General features: G+C 36.1%; 1 protein-coding gene across 3 annotated transcripts in view; it reads right to left on the minus strand.

The window, feature by feature from the left end:
* YEATS2 (YEATS domain containing 2) overlaps positions 1-14,683 on the minus strand; it is a 108,583-nt gene that overhangs the window by 63,121 nt on the left and 30,779 nt on the right. For all 3 annotated transcript variants that reach the window (XM_061194433.1, XM_061194432.1, XM_061194434.1), the window contains exons 3-6: positions 12,607-12,704; positions 11,992-12,084; positions 7,734-7,979; positions 6,033-6,148 (exon numbers count right to left, since the gene is read on the minus strand). In XM_061194433.1, the coding sequence (XP_061050416.1) occupies positions 6,033-6,148; positions 7,734-7,979; positions 11,992-12,084; positions 12,607-12,704 (553 nt within the window). The remainder of the gene's footprint in view (positions 1-6,032; positions 6,149-7,733; positions 7,980-11,991; positions 12,085-12,606; positions 12,705-14,683) is intronic.

Raw genomic sequence — 14,683 nt, forward strand, 5'->3', positions numbered from 1 at the left:
CAAAACATTTGAGGAACTCACATAATAGCAAAAAACAAAACAAAAACCTGACTCAGAAATAGGCAGAGGAAGTAAATAAATATTTTTCCAAGGAAGACGTACAAATGGTCAAAAGGTACATGAAAAGGTGATCAACATCACTAATCATCAGGCAAATGCAAATCAAAACCACAATGAGTTATCATCTCACATCTGAGATGATAACTGAGATGAGAATGGCTATCATCAAAAATATAAGAGATAACAAGTGTTGGTGAGAATATGGAGAAAAGGGAACCCTTATGCACTGTTGGTGGGAATGTAAATGCAGCCACTATGGAAAACAATATGGAGGGTCCACAAAAAATTAAAAACTACCCCATTTCTGTGTATATAGGCAAAGACAATAAAAAAGGATATCAAAGAGATATTTGTACTCTTATGTTCACTGCAGCATTATTTACAATAGCTAAGACAAGGAAATAAGTGTCTGTCAAGAGATGAATGGATATACACTATAAAGCTACAGTTATCAAAACAGTATGGTACTGACATAAAAACAGACACATAGATTAATGGAACAGAACAGAGAGCCCAGGAACAAACCCACACTTATTGGTCCATTAACCTACAACAAAGGAGGCAAGAACATACAATGGGTAAAAAATAGCATTTTCAATAAATGGTGTTGGGAAAACTAGACAGCAACATGCAAAAGAATCAAACTGGACTACTTTCTCAAACCATATACAAAAATAAACTCAAAATGGATTAAAGACTTAAATGTAAGACCTGAAACCATAAAAATCCTATAAAAAAACATAGGCAGTATGCTCTTTGACATTAGTCTTAGCAATATCTTTTTGAATATGTCTTCTCAGGCAAGAGCAACAAAAGCCAAAATAAACAAATGGGACCACATTAAACTAAAAAGCTTTTACACATTGATGGAAACTATGAACAAAACAAATAAGCAGCCTACTAAATGGGAGAAGATATTTGCAAATGACATATCTGTGATAAGGGGTTAATATCCAAAATATACCAAGAACTCATAGAACTCAACATCAAAAAAACAAACAACCTGATTAAAAAATGGACAGAGGACCTGAATAGACATTTTTCCAAAGAAGACATAGAGATGGTCAATAGACACATGAAATGAGGCTCAACATCACTAATCATCAGGGAAATTCAAATCAAAACCACAATGAGATATCACCTCACACCTGTCAGAATGGCTATCATGATCCAGCAGCTCCACTTCTGGAAATTCCAAATATATGCAAAACACTAATTCAAAAAGATAAATATACCCCTATGTTCACTGCAGCATTATTTACAATAGCCAAGATATGAAAGCAACCTAAGCATACATCAACAGATGAATGGAATCAAGATGCAGTATATACATACAATAGAATATTATTCAGCTATAAAAAAGAATGAAATCTCACCATTTGTGACAATATGGATGGACCTAGAGGGTATTATGCTAAGTGAAATAAGTCAGAGAAAAACAAACACTATGATTTCACTTCTATGTGGAATCTAAACAAAACTAACATAACAAAACAGAAACAGATTGATACAGAGAATAAACTGCTGTTTGCCAGAGGGGAGGGGGTTGATGGATGAAGGAAATAGATGAGGGAGATAAAGAGACATAAACTTCCAGTTATAAAATAAATAAGTCATGTAATATACAGATAATGTATAGCTATGGTGACAGATGGTAACTAGACTTATCGTGGTGATCCTTTTGCAATGTATAAAAATATCAAATCACTATGTTGCATACCTAAAACTAATATAATGTTGTTAGGTCAATTATACTTCAATTTAAAAAAATGTTTTAAAAGGGATGGATAAAGATATGACCACATACACACACCATACACACAAACAAACACACACACACACACACACACACACACGGGAATATTCAGTTCTGAGAAAAAAGGTAAATCCTGCCATTTGTGACAAAATGGATGGAGCTTGAGGGCATTATGCTAAGTGACATAAGTCAGACAGAGAAAGACAAATACTGCTTGGTATCACTTTGATGCGGAATCTAAAAAAAAGTCAAACTCACAGAAGTAGAGTAGAAAAATGGTTGCCAGGGGATAAGGGTGGGAGAAACTTTTCAATTTAAAAAACCCCTAAAATTCATTCAATATTTAACAGCTATATCAGCTAACCAAAGTGAATCTTTGCAGTTAACCCTTTTCTTTTAAACTTTTTTTTGGCCTAAGGGGCATTCCCTTGAAGTTTGTTTTGTTTTCTGATTATCACCATGCAATTAAAAAAAATCAATCTTGCTTTTCCTGCTAAGTGGGTACATTAGGTAGAAATAAACTGGCATACTTTATTCCTGGGTTAGGAAACCTCTAGCCTTTGGGTTGATTTCATTCAGGTTTCAAAGTGCTAGAACTTTGAACTCTTCTGTTTCCTACTCATTCCTGCCAGGAAGGATGCAACTGGTCTCTTGCCTTTTAAAAGCCAAAACAAGCCATTCCCTTAAGTCCTGACCATGATAAAACTAGAATCCTTAGCCCTCCCTTTTGAGGCTCTGTCTTTATTTCACAAGGCCCCCTTATTACATTTTGTTGTAAAATATGGTCATGGACTTCTATACATTCATCTATGTCTATGGTTATCCTTAGCAATGCAGTGTGCCAAGTTGCCTAACCTAGTTTTTCTTTAGGAGTATTCATGTCCCATCTTGACCCTTTGGTTTTTCACAAATAAAAGCCACCTGTGAATTTCCTGAACGCTACTGGGATTTTAATCAGAATATTTACATATCAACTTAGGGAGAAGCGGTATCTTTTACAATATTGAGCCTTCCTATCCTGAACATGGTATACTGATCTAATTATTTATTTATTTATTTATTTATTGATCACGCCCTGTGGTGTGTGGGATCCTAGTTCCCCGACCAGGAATTGAACCTGTGCCCCCTGCATTGAGAACATGGAGTCTTAACCACTGGACCACCAGAGAAGTTCCTAATTACTTAGTTCTTTCATGTGTTTTAATAAAATTTTATTCATTTTCATGAAAGGCTAGCATATCTTTTGTTTGATTTATTATGTTGTATTTTTTATTGCTATAGTAAATGCATCTTTTTAGAACTGTTTTCTAAGTCTGTCATACAGAAACACAATCAACTTCTGTGTATTGATACTGTAATTCAATAGTCTTGCCAAGCTCTCTTAGTAACTCTAAAACTATGAAAAATTGTTTTAGATTTTTCTATGTAGACAATTATATCATCTATTAATAATGACACTTTGTTTCTTCTTTTCTAATCCTCATATTTATTAATGTATTATGACTCTATTAGTATCTCCAAGTGCAGTGGTGAATAGGAGTAGTAATACTGAGCATCTCTTGCCTTGTTCTGAACCTAAAGGGGAAGGCGTTTAATTGTTTACCATTGAGTATGATATTTGCTGAAGGTTTTTTGAGATATTCTTTATCTGATTAACTAAATTCCAAGTCTGCCATGAGGATTCACCACAAATAGACTTTGAATTTTGTCAATGTTTCTGCATCTTCTGAGGTGGTCATGTTTTATGTCCTTTATTATATTTATTAATTTCTAATGTTAATCCAAACTTGCATTTCCTGGTCATGAACTACTATCATTTCTATAGTTACTGACTTCAGTTTGCTAACGATTTTGTTCAGCACTTTCGCCTCTATATTTATGAGTGTCAATGTCCTATAATTTTCCTTTTCTTATGAACTCCCTGTTTGGCTTTGTTAACAAACTTATGTTATCTTCATAATGTAAACTGACAAATGTTCTCTTTTTCCCCATAAGATTTTCTACACAATTGGAATTAGCTGTTCACTCAGCCTTTAAAGCAATCTAAGCCTCATGGTTTAATTTGGTTTTGTGAAGAAAATGTTTTAAAAATCAATAATTAAATTTAGTAGTTCTAAAACTATTCAAGGTTTTTCCTTTTTTGAGTCATTTTAAGTTGTGTTTTTCTAGGAATTCTCCATTTCATCTAAATTTTCAAATGCATTAGCATAAAGATGTTATTTTATCTCAGTATAACTATTTCTTTTCATTAATTAAATCCATATGCATTTTTTATGATTGTTGATACATTTAGATTTATTGCTACTAAATTATTTTATACTATTTGTCTTTTTCTTTTTTTCTTCTTTTCCACATCCCTTCTCCTGCTCCTGCTTGCCTTCCTTTGGAATCAGGGGAGTTTTCCCCTTTTTTTCATTCAATTCTCCTCACGCCTTACTACATTTTTCTTTTTGGCTACGTTGCGTCTTCATTGCTGCACACAGGCTTTCTCTAGCTGCGGCAAGCAGGAGCTACTCTTCGTCGCGGTGCGCGGGCTTCTCATTGTGGTGGCTTCTCCTGTTGTGGAGCACATGCTCTAGGCGCACGGGGTTCAGTAGTTGCAGCACGCGGGCTTCAGTAGTTGTGGCAGGCGGGCTCAGCAGTTGTGGCTTGTGGGCGGCTCACGGGCTCTAGGGCACAGGCTCTGTAGTTGTGGCACACGGTATGTGGGATCTTCCCGGACCAGGGCTCGAACCCCTGTCCCCTCATTTGGCAGGCGGATTCTTAACCACTGCGCCACCAGGGAAGTCCAACCCCTTACTACTTTTAAAGTTTAAATCTCTATGTCTATTCTTTTCATTGTTATCTTAGATATTCTAACGAGCACTCTTAACAACGTCCAAAGTAAATCGATATTTTTATCCTCTTCCAGAACAAACAAGGACTTTACAATTCTCATGCCAATCATTCCTCTCTACTTAAAATCCACGGTTAACCAGTATTTTAAGTTCTAGCTGGTCTTAAACCCCAAAACCTACAAATCAGACATAATTGTTTGACAATGTCAATAACTGTTTCTCCCCAATCTTCTGGTGGCCTGGTGAGTCTACATGAATTTCTAGTTTTGGCCTTTTCTGGGCTGACCTGTCTTGTACTATAGTTGAGACCTCAACACTTCATATGAGTCCCCTTAGCTGAATGCATGCTAACTCTAAAATAATCCATGAAACAGAAACCTAATTGCCTTAGTCATATTTCATGCTTCTATTTAAATACTACGACACAGACCATTGAGAATCTTTGTTTTTATTATCCTGAGATTTTTAATGTACTTCTTATTTGTTATCAGTGGTCCATTAACTGGGACTTGGAAGACTCCCCCAAGATCTGATTCCCCCTCCCCAGATATTTACTTTAATTCTGAATCCTTTATTTTCAGTAACTGAATCCAATTACAGTTTTCATAAATATACTGATTCATTCATCAGTCAAATATTTACTGAACACCAACTACTGCAAGATACAAAAACAAACAAGATATACTGTCTACCCAAAAGAGATTCAGTCTGATTTGAAAAAATATATGAAAATAGGAAATAACTATATAATATGATAAAAATGACAAGAGAGCATAGAGGAAATATGCCTAGTGAGGAGAAGGGCAAATAAGGCTTTGTGAGGAAATAACATTCTTATGCTGTTTGAAGATTTATGATGTCTTTATCCATTCCTAGATAACTCGGCAAAAATGATGATGCTTCCATAAGACAGCATGAGATCATACTGTTAAAGAGATAGCCCTTTAGCTTGAAGGAATTCTGTCTTCAAGACTTGCTCTACAACCTTTTGTTATAAATTTAAAACATTTCAATTTGGGCAACCAAATAAACATTTTTAGGAATTAGGTAAGGCCGCTAAGGATAGAACTACGTCAGAAGAAGTCAAAAGTTCCTCCAAAGTTATCCACACTTATAGGCTTAATAAAACACACCATTTGCATAAAAGTTCACGTCTACAAAATTTTTACCAAGCACAATTTTATCCTACATCAAAGATTAGCAGACACACTGAAGCAGTCTCAAGTCTCTGGACTTTCATTCACTTTTAAAACAACTAAGCGTTTGGGAAAAAGAATCCTTGAGGCCTATACTTACTGTAATACTATGATAATAAGAGTATGCCAGAGTATTACCAAAAATGGATGACTGAAAATGGGACAATTCAACTGAATACTCACTTGGACACATTGCCCACTACTATTGTTTTCTTTACAAAAAGTCGTGAAGTCTCATCTCCTGTAAGATCAGTATTCCGCTGCTCTGTTTTATGGGAGCCAGTAATACCAGAAGTATCCTAGAAAAAATCATAATCAAGTTTCATTTTCAATTTAGACAATTTTCAATAGGCAGAAACCACAAAATCATAAAAGGTATGAATGGACTAACTCAATTTTTTTTAAATTACAAAATTCTCTGGCTTTGTGGCTGCTCTCAGAGCATGAAAGAATAATTTTACTATAATTTTTGCATTAGTTTATAGAAAAAGTTTGTACACTGTAATTCCACATATGTGTGTGTGTTTGTAACAGTCATAAACAGCTGCTTTGTATATGCAAATAGGATGTGGAAGGATACACAAGAAACTACTACAACAGTTACCTCTGGGAAATGGAAATGGGGAAAGGGGTCAATGGAATTTACTTTCTTTTCAATCTTCTGTACTATTACAAATTTTTCAATAAGCAGTAACATAAACATAATGGTTAATTTAAAGTTTGACTATGGATATAGACAGCCAGTGTTTAAGCCTTGGCCCTTACATTTACTAGATGTGTCATCTTGGGTAATTACTTAACTTTTCTGTCTCTATTTCCTCATCTATAAAATAAGGATGATAATAGTATCTATCTCAGATGATGGTTTTGTACAGTTTTTAGAAAAATGCTTGGTACACAGTAAACACTAAATATCTTACATAAACATGAGCATGCATATTACATAAAAGATAGTAGGTTTCTGAATCCTATGACTAGTGTGACCTAAATTCATTTTAATTAAAAAAAGAAAAACATATGCAGTATTTCCCCAGAAAGTATACTAGAAGGAGACAACTAAATCCAAACACTAAGAGTTCTGATTTTGGATGGTGGCATTATGAATGACTTTTCTACTCTCTCTTACTTTTCTGTAGTTTAAAATTTTCAAAAATGAACATATATGAATTTGTAATCAGAAACATTTTTTAATTTTATCAAAATAATCAAATCTTTGATGTCTGAGTATGTGGAAAGCAGCCTGGGAATTTCCTCTATCACAGAACATCTGGCTGAGAAAAACCACTGGTCTTATCCAGTAAGGATTCTAGAGCCAAGTATTACACCAAGAAGTTCAGAGCAGCTTGAGATGGGAATTCAAATTACAAACTGACAGGATCAAAGAGCAATAAACAGTTTTCAATTCTACTTATTGTTTTTCAAATTTCCTCCAGTTATTAAAGCATCTTAGAACATAAAGTTTCAAAGAGGAAACTGATGAAGAGCCACTGCTCTTGAGAGAATAAACATGATAGAGTGGAAAGACCTTGGGTAAGGTCACAGTACTGCCAACTCCTCAAAATTTCTTTCATATCTACATGAATGGCATCTAGGAGTTGTGTGGTACACAGGAGCCTTGAATTGTAAAATCAAAAAGACACAGGTTTGATTCTCAGTTCTGATACTGTGGACAAATATAAAAAGACAAAAGTTTAATTCTCAGTTCTGATACCTGTGAACAAATATAACTTAAACCTCATAGAGACGCAGTTTCCCCATCTCTAAAAGGGCTATAATTAACTTATATCCTATGGTTCCTATGAAGGTTAAATGAAATAATATGTGCATTCTTAATAAATACTGGTTCCCTTCTCTTTTGGCTCCCTCCCATCCATCCAACTATACCCTTCCAGTATTTCGGCTTGGTCTCTGCTCTGTGTTGCTTGAGAGTCTTTCCTCTATGTCCAAATTGCTGTTAGTGTCTTTATCAGATAAGAAGTCATTGTGTTGAGATAAAGAATCACTTTCTGAATGATTGGCTGATGGTGTTTCTGATCTCTGATTGGCAGGAGATGATGACCTAGATGGTGATTCCAAAAATTTCTTGACAGCAGGATGATTAAAAACCATTGTATCACATGTCTTTGATCCCTGCAAAAATGAGGGTAAGCAAAACAAACTTTTAATCATATCCACCAAAAAAAGTAGGCAAAAGTTTGATCTTTCCGAAAACGCTTATCTATTTCCAATCATGCTTAAAATCCTTCAAAATCACCCCACTCCCATAAAATGAAGTCCAAACTCCTTAATGTGGTCCAAATCAACAAAACAAAAACTAGAGAATGGGGCTTCCCTGGTGGCGCAGTGGTTGGGAGTCTGCCTGCCAATGCAGGGGACGCGGGTTCGGGCCCTGGTCTGGGAGGGTCCCATGTGCCGCGGAGCGGCTGGGCCTGTGAGCCACAATTGCTGAGCCTGCACGTCTGGAGCCTGTGCTCCACAGCGGGAGAGGCCGCGATAGTGAGGGGCCCGCGCACCGCGATGAGGGGTGGCCCCCGCTTGCTGCATCTGGGGAAAGCCCTCGCACAGAAACGAAGACCCAACACAGCCATAAATAAATAAATAAATAAATAAATAAATAAAGAATCCTGGTCAAAAAAAAAAAAAAAAACTAGAGAATGATAAATAATTATGCAAAGGTCCTAACAATAAAAGCTAAAGATGCAAGTCCTCAGAAGGTAAATGAAAAGTAAAGATAAATATATAGGGACTTCCCTAGTGGCACAGTGGTTAAGAATCCGCCTGCCAATGCAGGGGACATGGGTTCGAGCCCTGGTCCAGGAAGATCCCACATGCCACGGAGCAACTAAGCCCATGCGCCACAACTACTGAGCCTGCGCTCTAGAACCCGTGAGCCACAACTACTGAGCCCATGTGCCACAACTACTGAAGCCCACATGTCTAGAGCCTGTGCTCCGCAACAAGAGAAGCCACCGCGATGAGAAGCCCACGCACCGCGACGAAGAGTAGCCCCCACTCGCCGCAACTAGAGAAAGCCCACGCAGAGCAACGAAGACCCAACACAGCCAAAAATAAATAAATTAAATTAAAAAATAAAAAAATATATAATATATAGTAACACATAGAAAGTCAGATTTGACTTAATAATAAATAAACCTCACATTGCTTGATACAAATACATCAACTGCTCTAAATAAAACATTCCTGTAAGAAATATAAAGATTTTTTAAAATGTGTATGTAAAATGGTTCCCACATAGGAATAAAATGTAGTATAGAATAGTTTAAAATGATTAATAATGATATATAGTCTGTCCTCAGTCCAGTACTGAAGCCTGCCTAGGGTATTTTTCTGTGTTTTGTTACTTGCATATAAAATAGTGTATTGTTATAATGTAATTACTTCCTAGGAAGCCCAGCTTTAGAAATTGCTTAATTGAAATTAAAAATAATTGTTTTAGCAAGTAAAAGGGAGCCAGAGACTAGTGTTTCAGAGTCAAAGCAACAGAGCTGTTGTACTTCAATAATAAAGGTTTATTTTAGAGCTATAAATGTATTTTGTTAGAGCAAACTAAAAATAATTAATTGGCAGATCCTAAAAGATAAAAATATACCTAAATATCCTTAAATAAATCCCAATCAGAATATAACAAGATAAAAATCAGTACATTTCTAGACTATCAAATAGCACAGTTCAGTACTGCTAATGGTTTAAAAAAAAGGCATCAAAACATTAAATGAATAACCAGCTCTTCAGAGTAGCTACAGTCCTATGTCAGGCAGCTGCTAGCTTGCAATGTCCATCTTGTTGAATCTAATAGCAAGCCATATGACAGATGACTTTAGAATCTGCCCTGGGTTAACAGTGTCTCCCAAAAATTCATGTCCACCTAGACCTGTGAATGTGACTATTTGAAAATACAGTCTTTTCAGATGTAATCAAGTTAAGATGATGTCATACTGGATTTCGGTAGGCCTTACTTCAATGACTAGTATTCTTAAAAGAGGGAAAGTTGGATACAGAAAGAAACAGAGAAGACACACAAAGGGAAAAGTCCATGTTAAAGGCAGAAATTGGAGTGATGCAGCTACAAGCCAAGGAATGCCAAGTACTGCTAGCAACCACCAGAAGCTAGGAGAAGACAAGGAAGAATTCTTCCCTAGAGTCTTCAGAGGGAGCATGGCCTAGCCACCAACATACTTGATTTTGGACTGCTAGCCTCTAGAATCATGAGATAATAAATTCCTGTTTTGTTTTGGTTTTTTTTAAAGTCTGGTTCCTTTATGTATTTATTTATTTATTTTTAAAATTTATTTGGTTGCGCAGGGTCTTAGCTGCAGGAGGTGGGCTCCTTAGTTAAGGCTCTCCAGCTCCTTAGTTGCAGCACACGGGCTCCTTAGTTGTGGCTCATGGGCTCCTTAGTTGTGGCATGCGCGAACTCTCAGTTGCATCATGCATGTGGGATATAGTTCCCTGACCAGGGATTGAACCTGGGCTCCCTGCATTGGGAGTGCAGAGTCTTATCCACTGCGCCACCAAGGAAGTCCCAAATTCCTGTTGTTTTAAGCCACCAAGCTTGTGGTAATTTGTTACGGTAGCTCGAGCAAAGTAGTTCAGACTCTAAAATGTAATATGGAAACTCCTGCAGTAGAAGAAACAACTATCTACCATCTAAGATTAAACTCAAATAATGCTTCAGATACCTAATACCCTAAAGCTCCACAGGATGACACAAAAGCCTATACATGGCAGGTACCTCTTATCTGTAAAAACCACAGGGAATGATGCAAAGCAGCATGCTACTATGCTCCCTGCAGCCCTTCCACTATTCTCATTGAGCCAGTACTGTCCAAGAGGAGAATTATCTAATTCTAACTGGAAAAAACTTAAGAAAAAACAAAACTTATGCTGAAATTATCAAAACGTCAAACAAGAAGAAATACTTCTGTATCAGTTCAATCTTATCCCCATCCTTTATAATTGGAGCAATCTAGTGGTAATCACATTAACCATGACTAAACTTAGTATCACTAACAGTAGCACAACCTGATACTATGTCTCCTAATGTGATACAATATGAAGTATACAGCATTACCTATGAAGTACTATCTCCAAAAAGACTCAACCTTAATCTAATCAAATCTTTAGACTTGACTCTTATTTTACAGAAAAATAGAAGGAATGAAGGAACAACCCAAGGGGAAAAAAATCCAAAATGTGGGACATTCTACAACATAAATGGCCTGGTCTCTTCAAATAAGTCAATATCACAGGGGAAAAAAAGGTGGGAGAACTGTTCTAGATAAAATGAGACTAGAGAAACAAAACAGCCAAATGTAACCCATGAACCCTGACTGGATCCTGTCCAAAAAAAAAAAACAAAACAAACCCCCAACTTTAAAGATATTTTGGGGACAACTGGGAAAATCTGAATATGGACTGATTATCAAATAATATGAGGGACTCATTCTCTTAGGTATTGTGACTACACAGAAGACGATCCTTTAGGATTAAGTATTTAGGGATGAAGTGTCACGATGCTTGGAACTTACTTTTTAATGTTTTAGACAAAAATAAGATAGATAAAGCAAACATGGCAAAATGTTAAAACTGCTGAAGCTAAGTGATGCATAAACAAGTGCTTATTTCACCTTCTCTATATATTTGAAAATTTTCACAAAAAGGGGGAAAAAAATCAGGGCTTCTTGAATAGAGTCAATCTACTGAAACTAACAATTGTCATTCATTAGCAGTAAAAGGTCAGAGAAAAATGAATCGATCTATAATTTATTCCAAAGCCATCCATAATCAAATGAAGAGGAATAAGGCAAGTTAGAACAGGGTCACACTCATCTTTGTATCTGCAAAGCCTAGCAACAGTGCTAACAATTAGTTACAGAACAATTAAGTAAAAAGAAAAAAATGTTACTTAACGATTATTGACAATGTAGAGAGGTATAATTAAAAGATATGGTTGAACACAATGATAAATTTACGTATATTCCCAGGAAGGCAGGCTAGGCTTCTTAAATTCGGAAGGTCAATATAAGAAATGTTTTGAAGGCAGGGATTTCACATCAAGACTAATTTCTCTTCACACAACAATATGGGTGGCCAGAAATGACTGCATATGAGGACAACTTACCTCAGAAACTTTCAGAAGTCCTGCAGAAGCATAGTAGTTTGCGACAATGCAGGCACGAAGTTTATCCATCATCCTTCTTGCCTCAATTAGTCGCTAAAATAAATATTAATTAATTACTTTTAAAAATGGAAATGACAGAAGAGATATACAAACAATTCATAAGAAATGTAAATGAACCCAAAGGTTCAACTTCTCTAATAATCAAAGAAAGACAAATAGAAATGACCATTTTCCACCTATCAGATTGGCAAAATATTTAAAAGAATGACAAAATACGATGTTTGCAAGAGTATATAGACATATTAATATGTATTTGTATGTATATATGCATATTCATTGAGAAATGTCCACAAAGATATTGAGCACAAAAGCAAAGAGGAATTATCTTTTGGGATGGAATTTCAAGTGATTTTTTTATCTTTTTCTGCAATGTCATTTAAAGAAAAAAAAAAGGCACAGGTCTTTTTTCCCAAAAACGAGAAAGCTCCTTTTAAAAGAACAGCAAAGGGGAAAAATACACCATAATTCCATCTCAACAGATTTTTAAAAATTCATCACATGTAGTTTTTTTTTCAATAGTTCTGTTCCTTTATTTTTAATTTAACATCATTATACCTGGTCAATGACCTCAATTTCATGTTCCTTATTCTTCATTTCAAGTGCAAATTGTTCCTTGATAATAGTCTCAATCTTCTGCACAGCAGCATCTCGAGCTGCACAAAGAACATACAATAATCCAAGGTCTAATTAATCAGTTGCCGCCTTGATTCAAGTCAGCAAGCAACAAAAGAAACCCAGGAACAGTAACTCTGAAGTGGAGAAACCTAATGGTCATCACCTTAATCAATAATGAAAAGTTAACATCACCAAATACTCAAGCAAACTGACCTCGCATGTTTTCTGATATGATGTACTGACAAGTCTCCACCACTCTGTGGCGTTCCTGGTAAAAACGCTGAATCTAATCACAGCGAACATCAGACAAACCTAAATTGAAGGACACTGTACAAAATAACTGGCCTATACATTCAAATACTAAAGTCAAGAAAGACAAAGAAAAGTTGAGGAGATTAAAAGAGACTAAAGAGATATAATAACTAAATGCATTGTGTGATCCTGGAGAGGGGGAATAGTTATAAAATACTGGGACAACTGGTAAAACTTGAATATGGACAGGAGATTAGATAATGTAATGTAAAATGTTAAAATTTCCTGCTTCTGATAATTGTACTGTGATTACATAAGAAATTTGTCCTTAGGAAATACACAAGTGTTTACAAGTGTCTAATGTATCTTCAGATGATTTTGAAAAAATGATGTGCATATATACCTGCGTGCATACATGCATTTGTGTAGTATGTGTGTGTATGGATTGAGGGTGGGGGAAAAGAATGATAAACCAAATGAGGCAAAATGTAAACAACTGGTGAATTAATCTGGACAAAAGACATACAAATTCTCCTTGCAATTTTTCTGTTTGAAGTCACATCAAAATAAAATTACCGGGCTTCCCTGGTGGCGCAATGGTTGAGAATCTGCCTGCCAATGCAGGGGACACGGGTTCGAGCCCTGGTCTGGGAAGATCCCACATGCCGCGGAGCAACTGGGCCCGTGAGCCACAACTACTGAGACTGCGCGTCTGGAGCCTGTGCTCCGCAACAAGAGAGGCCGCGACAGTGAGAGGCCCGCTCACCGCGATGAAGAGTGGCCCCCGCTCGCCACAACCAAAGAAAGCCCTCGCACCGAAACGAAGACCCAACACAGCCAAAAATAAATAAATAAATTAAAAAAATAAAATAAAATAAAATAAAATTACCAAAAAAGAAAAAGAAACCCATGAAGATTCCGAGAGAAATACGTGGTGACTTCTGAAAAACCATAACCCCAAGGAAAAAGAAAGTAAAGAGTTAGCTAGAAGAAGAAGTAGTCTGTGACACAAGAGCAGTTCATAAGAAGGCAGGAAGTTAGGATCTAGCATGCAATTCAGCAGTTTCTGATTACAACTACCTGAAGGAACCAGCAAAGAAAGAATTCAAAAGGAAAGAAAATGTCTCTGAAGGCAATTGACTACTCAGGGTAATATACAATTCAAAGAGTTAAAAACATCAGATATGAAATGTAGTTTGATTACAAGAGAATAAAAAAAGAAGAGTCGAATGACTGCTTGAAAAACCTGGGATTTTGCATAATAATCCTGTGTTTGTAATATGAAAAAATCACCACCCATGCTTTGGGGTGTAAAAAAAATTGCAGAGAAAATTTGGACCCTTGATCACCCACGTCATTTTCTCCCCGTAAAATATGCCACTAGACTGCCAATTTAAAACTAGTGCTGGCATATGGTCACCTTATTTTTGATAATGGAGGCAAGAATATACAATGGAGAAAAAAACGGCCTCTTCAATAAATGGTGCTGGGAAAACTGGACAGCTACACGTAAAAGAATGAAATTAGAACACTCCCTAACACCATACACAAAAATAAACTCAAAATGGATTAAAGACCTAAATGTAAGGCCAGACACTATAAAACTCTTAGAGGAAAATATAGGCAGAACACTCTATGGCATAAATCACAGAAACATCCTTTTTGACCCACCTCCTAGAGAAATGGAAATAAAAATAAACACATGGGACCTAATGAAACTTAAAAGCTTTTGCACAGCAAAGGAAAACATAAACAAGACAAAATG

This window comes from Eubalaena glacialis, chromosome 6, assembly GCF_028564815.1.
Source record: "Eubalaena glacialis isolate mEubGla1 chromosome 6, mEubGla1.1.hap2.+ XY, whole genome shotgun sequence".
NCBI classification, from domain to species: domain Eukaryota; kingdom Metazoa; phylum Chordata; class Mammalia; order Artiodactyla; family Balaenidae; genus Eubalaena; species Eubalaena glacialis.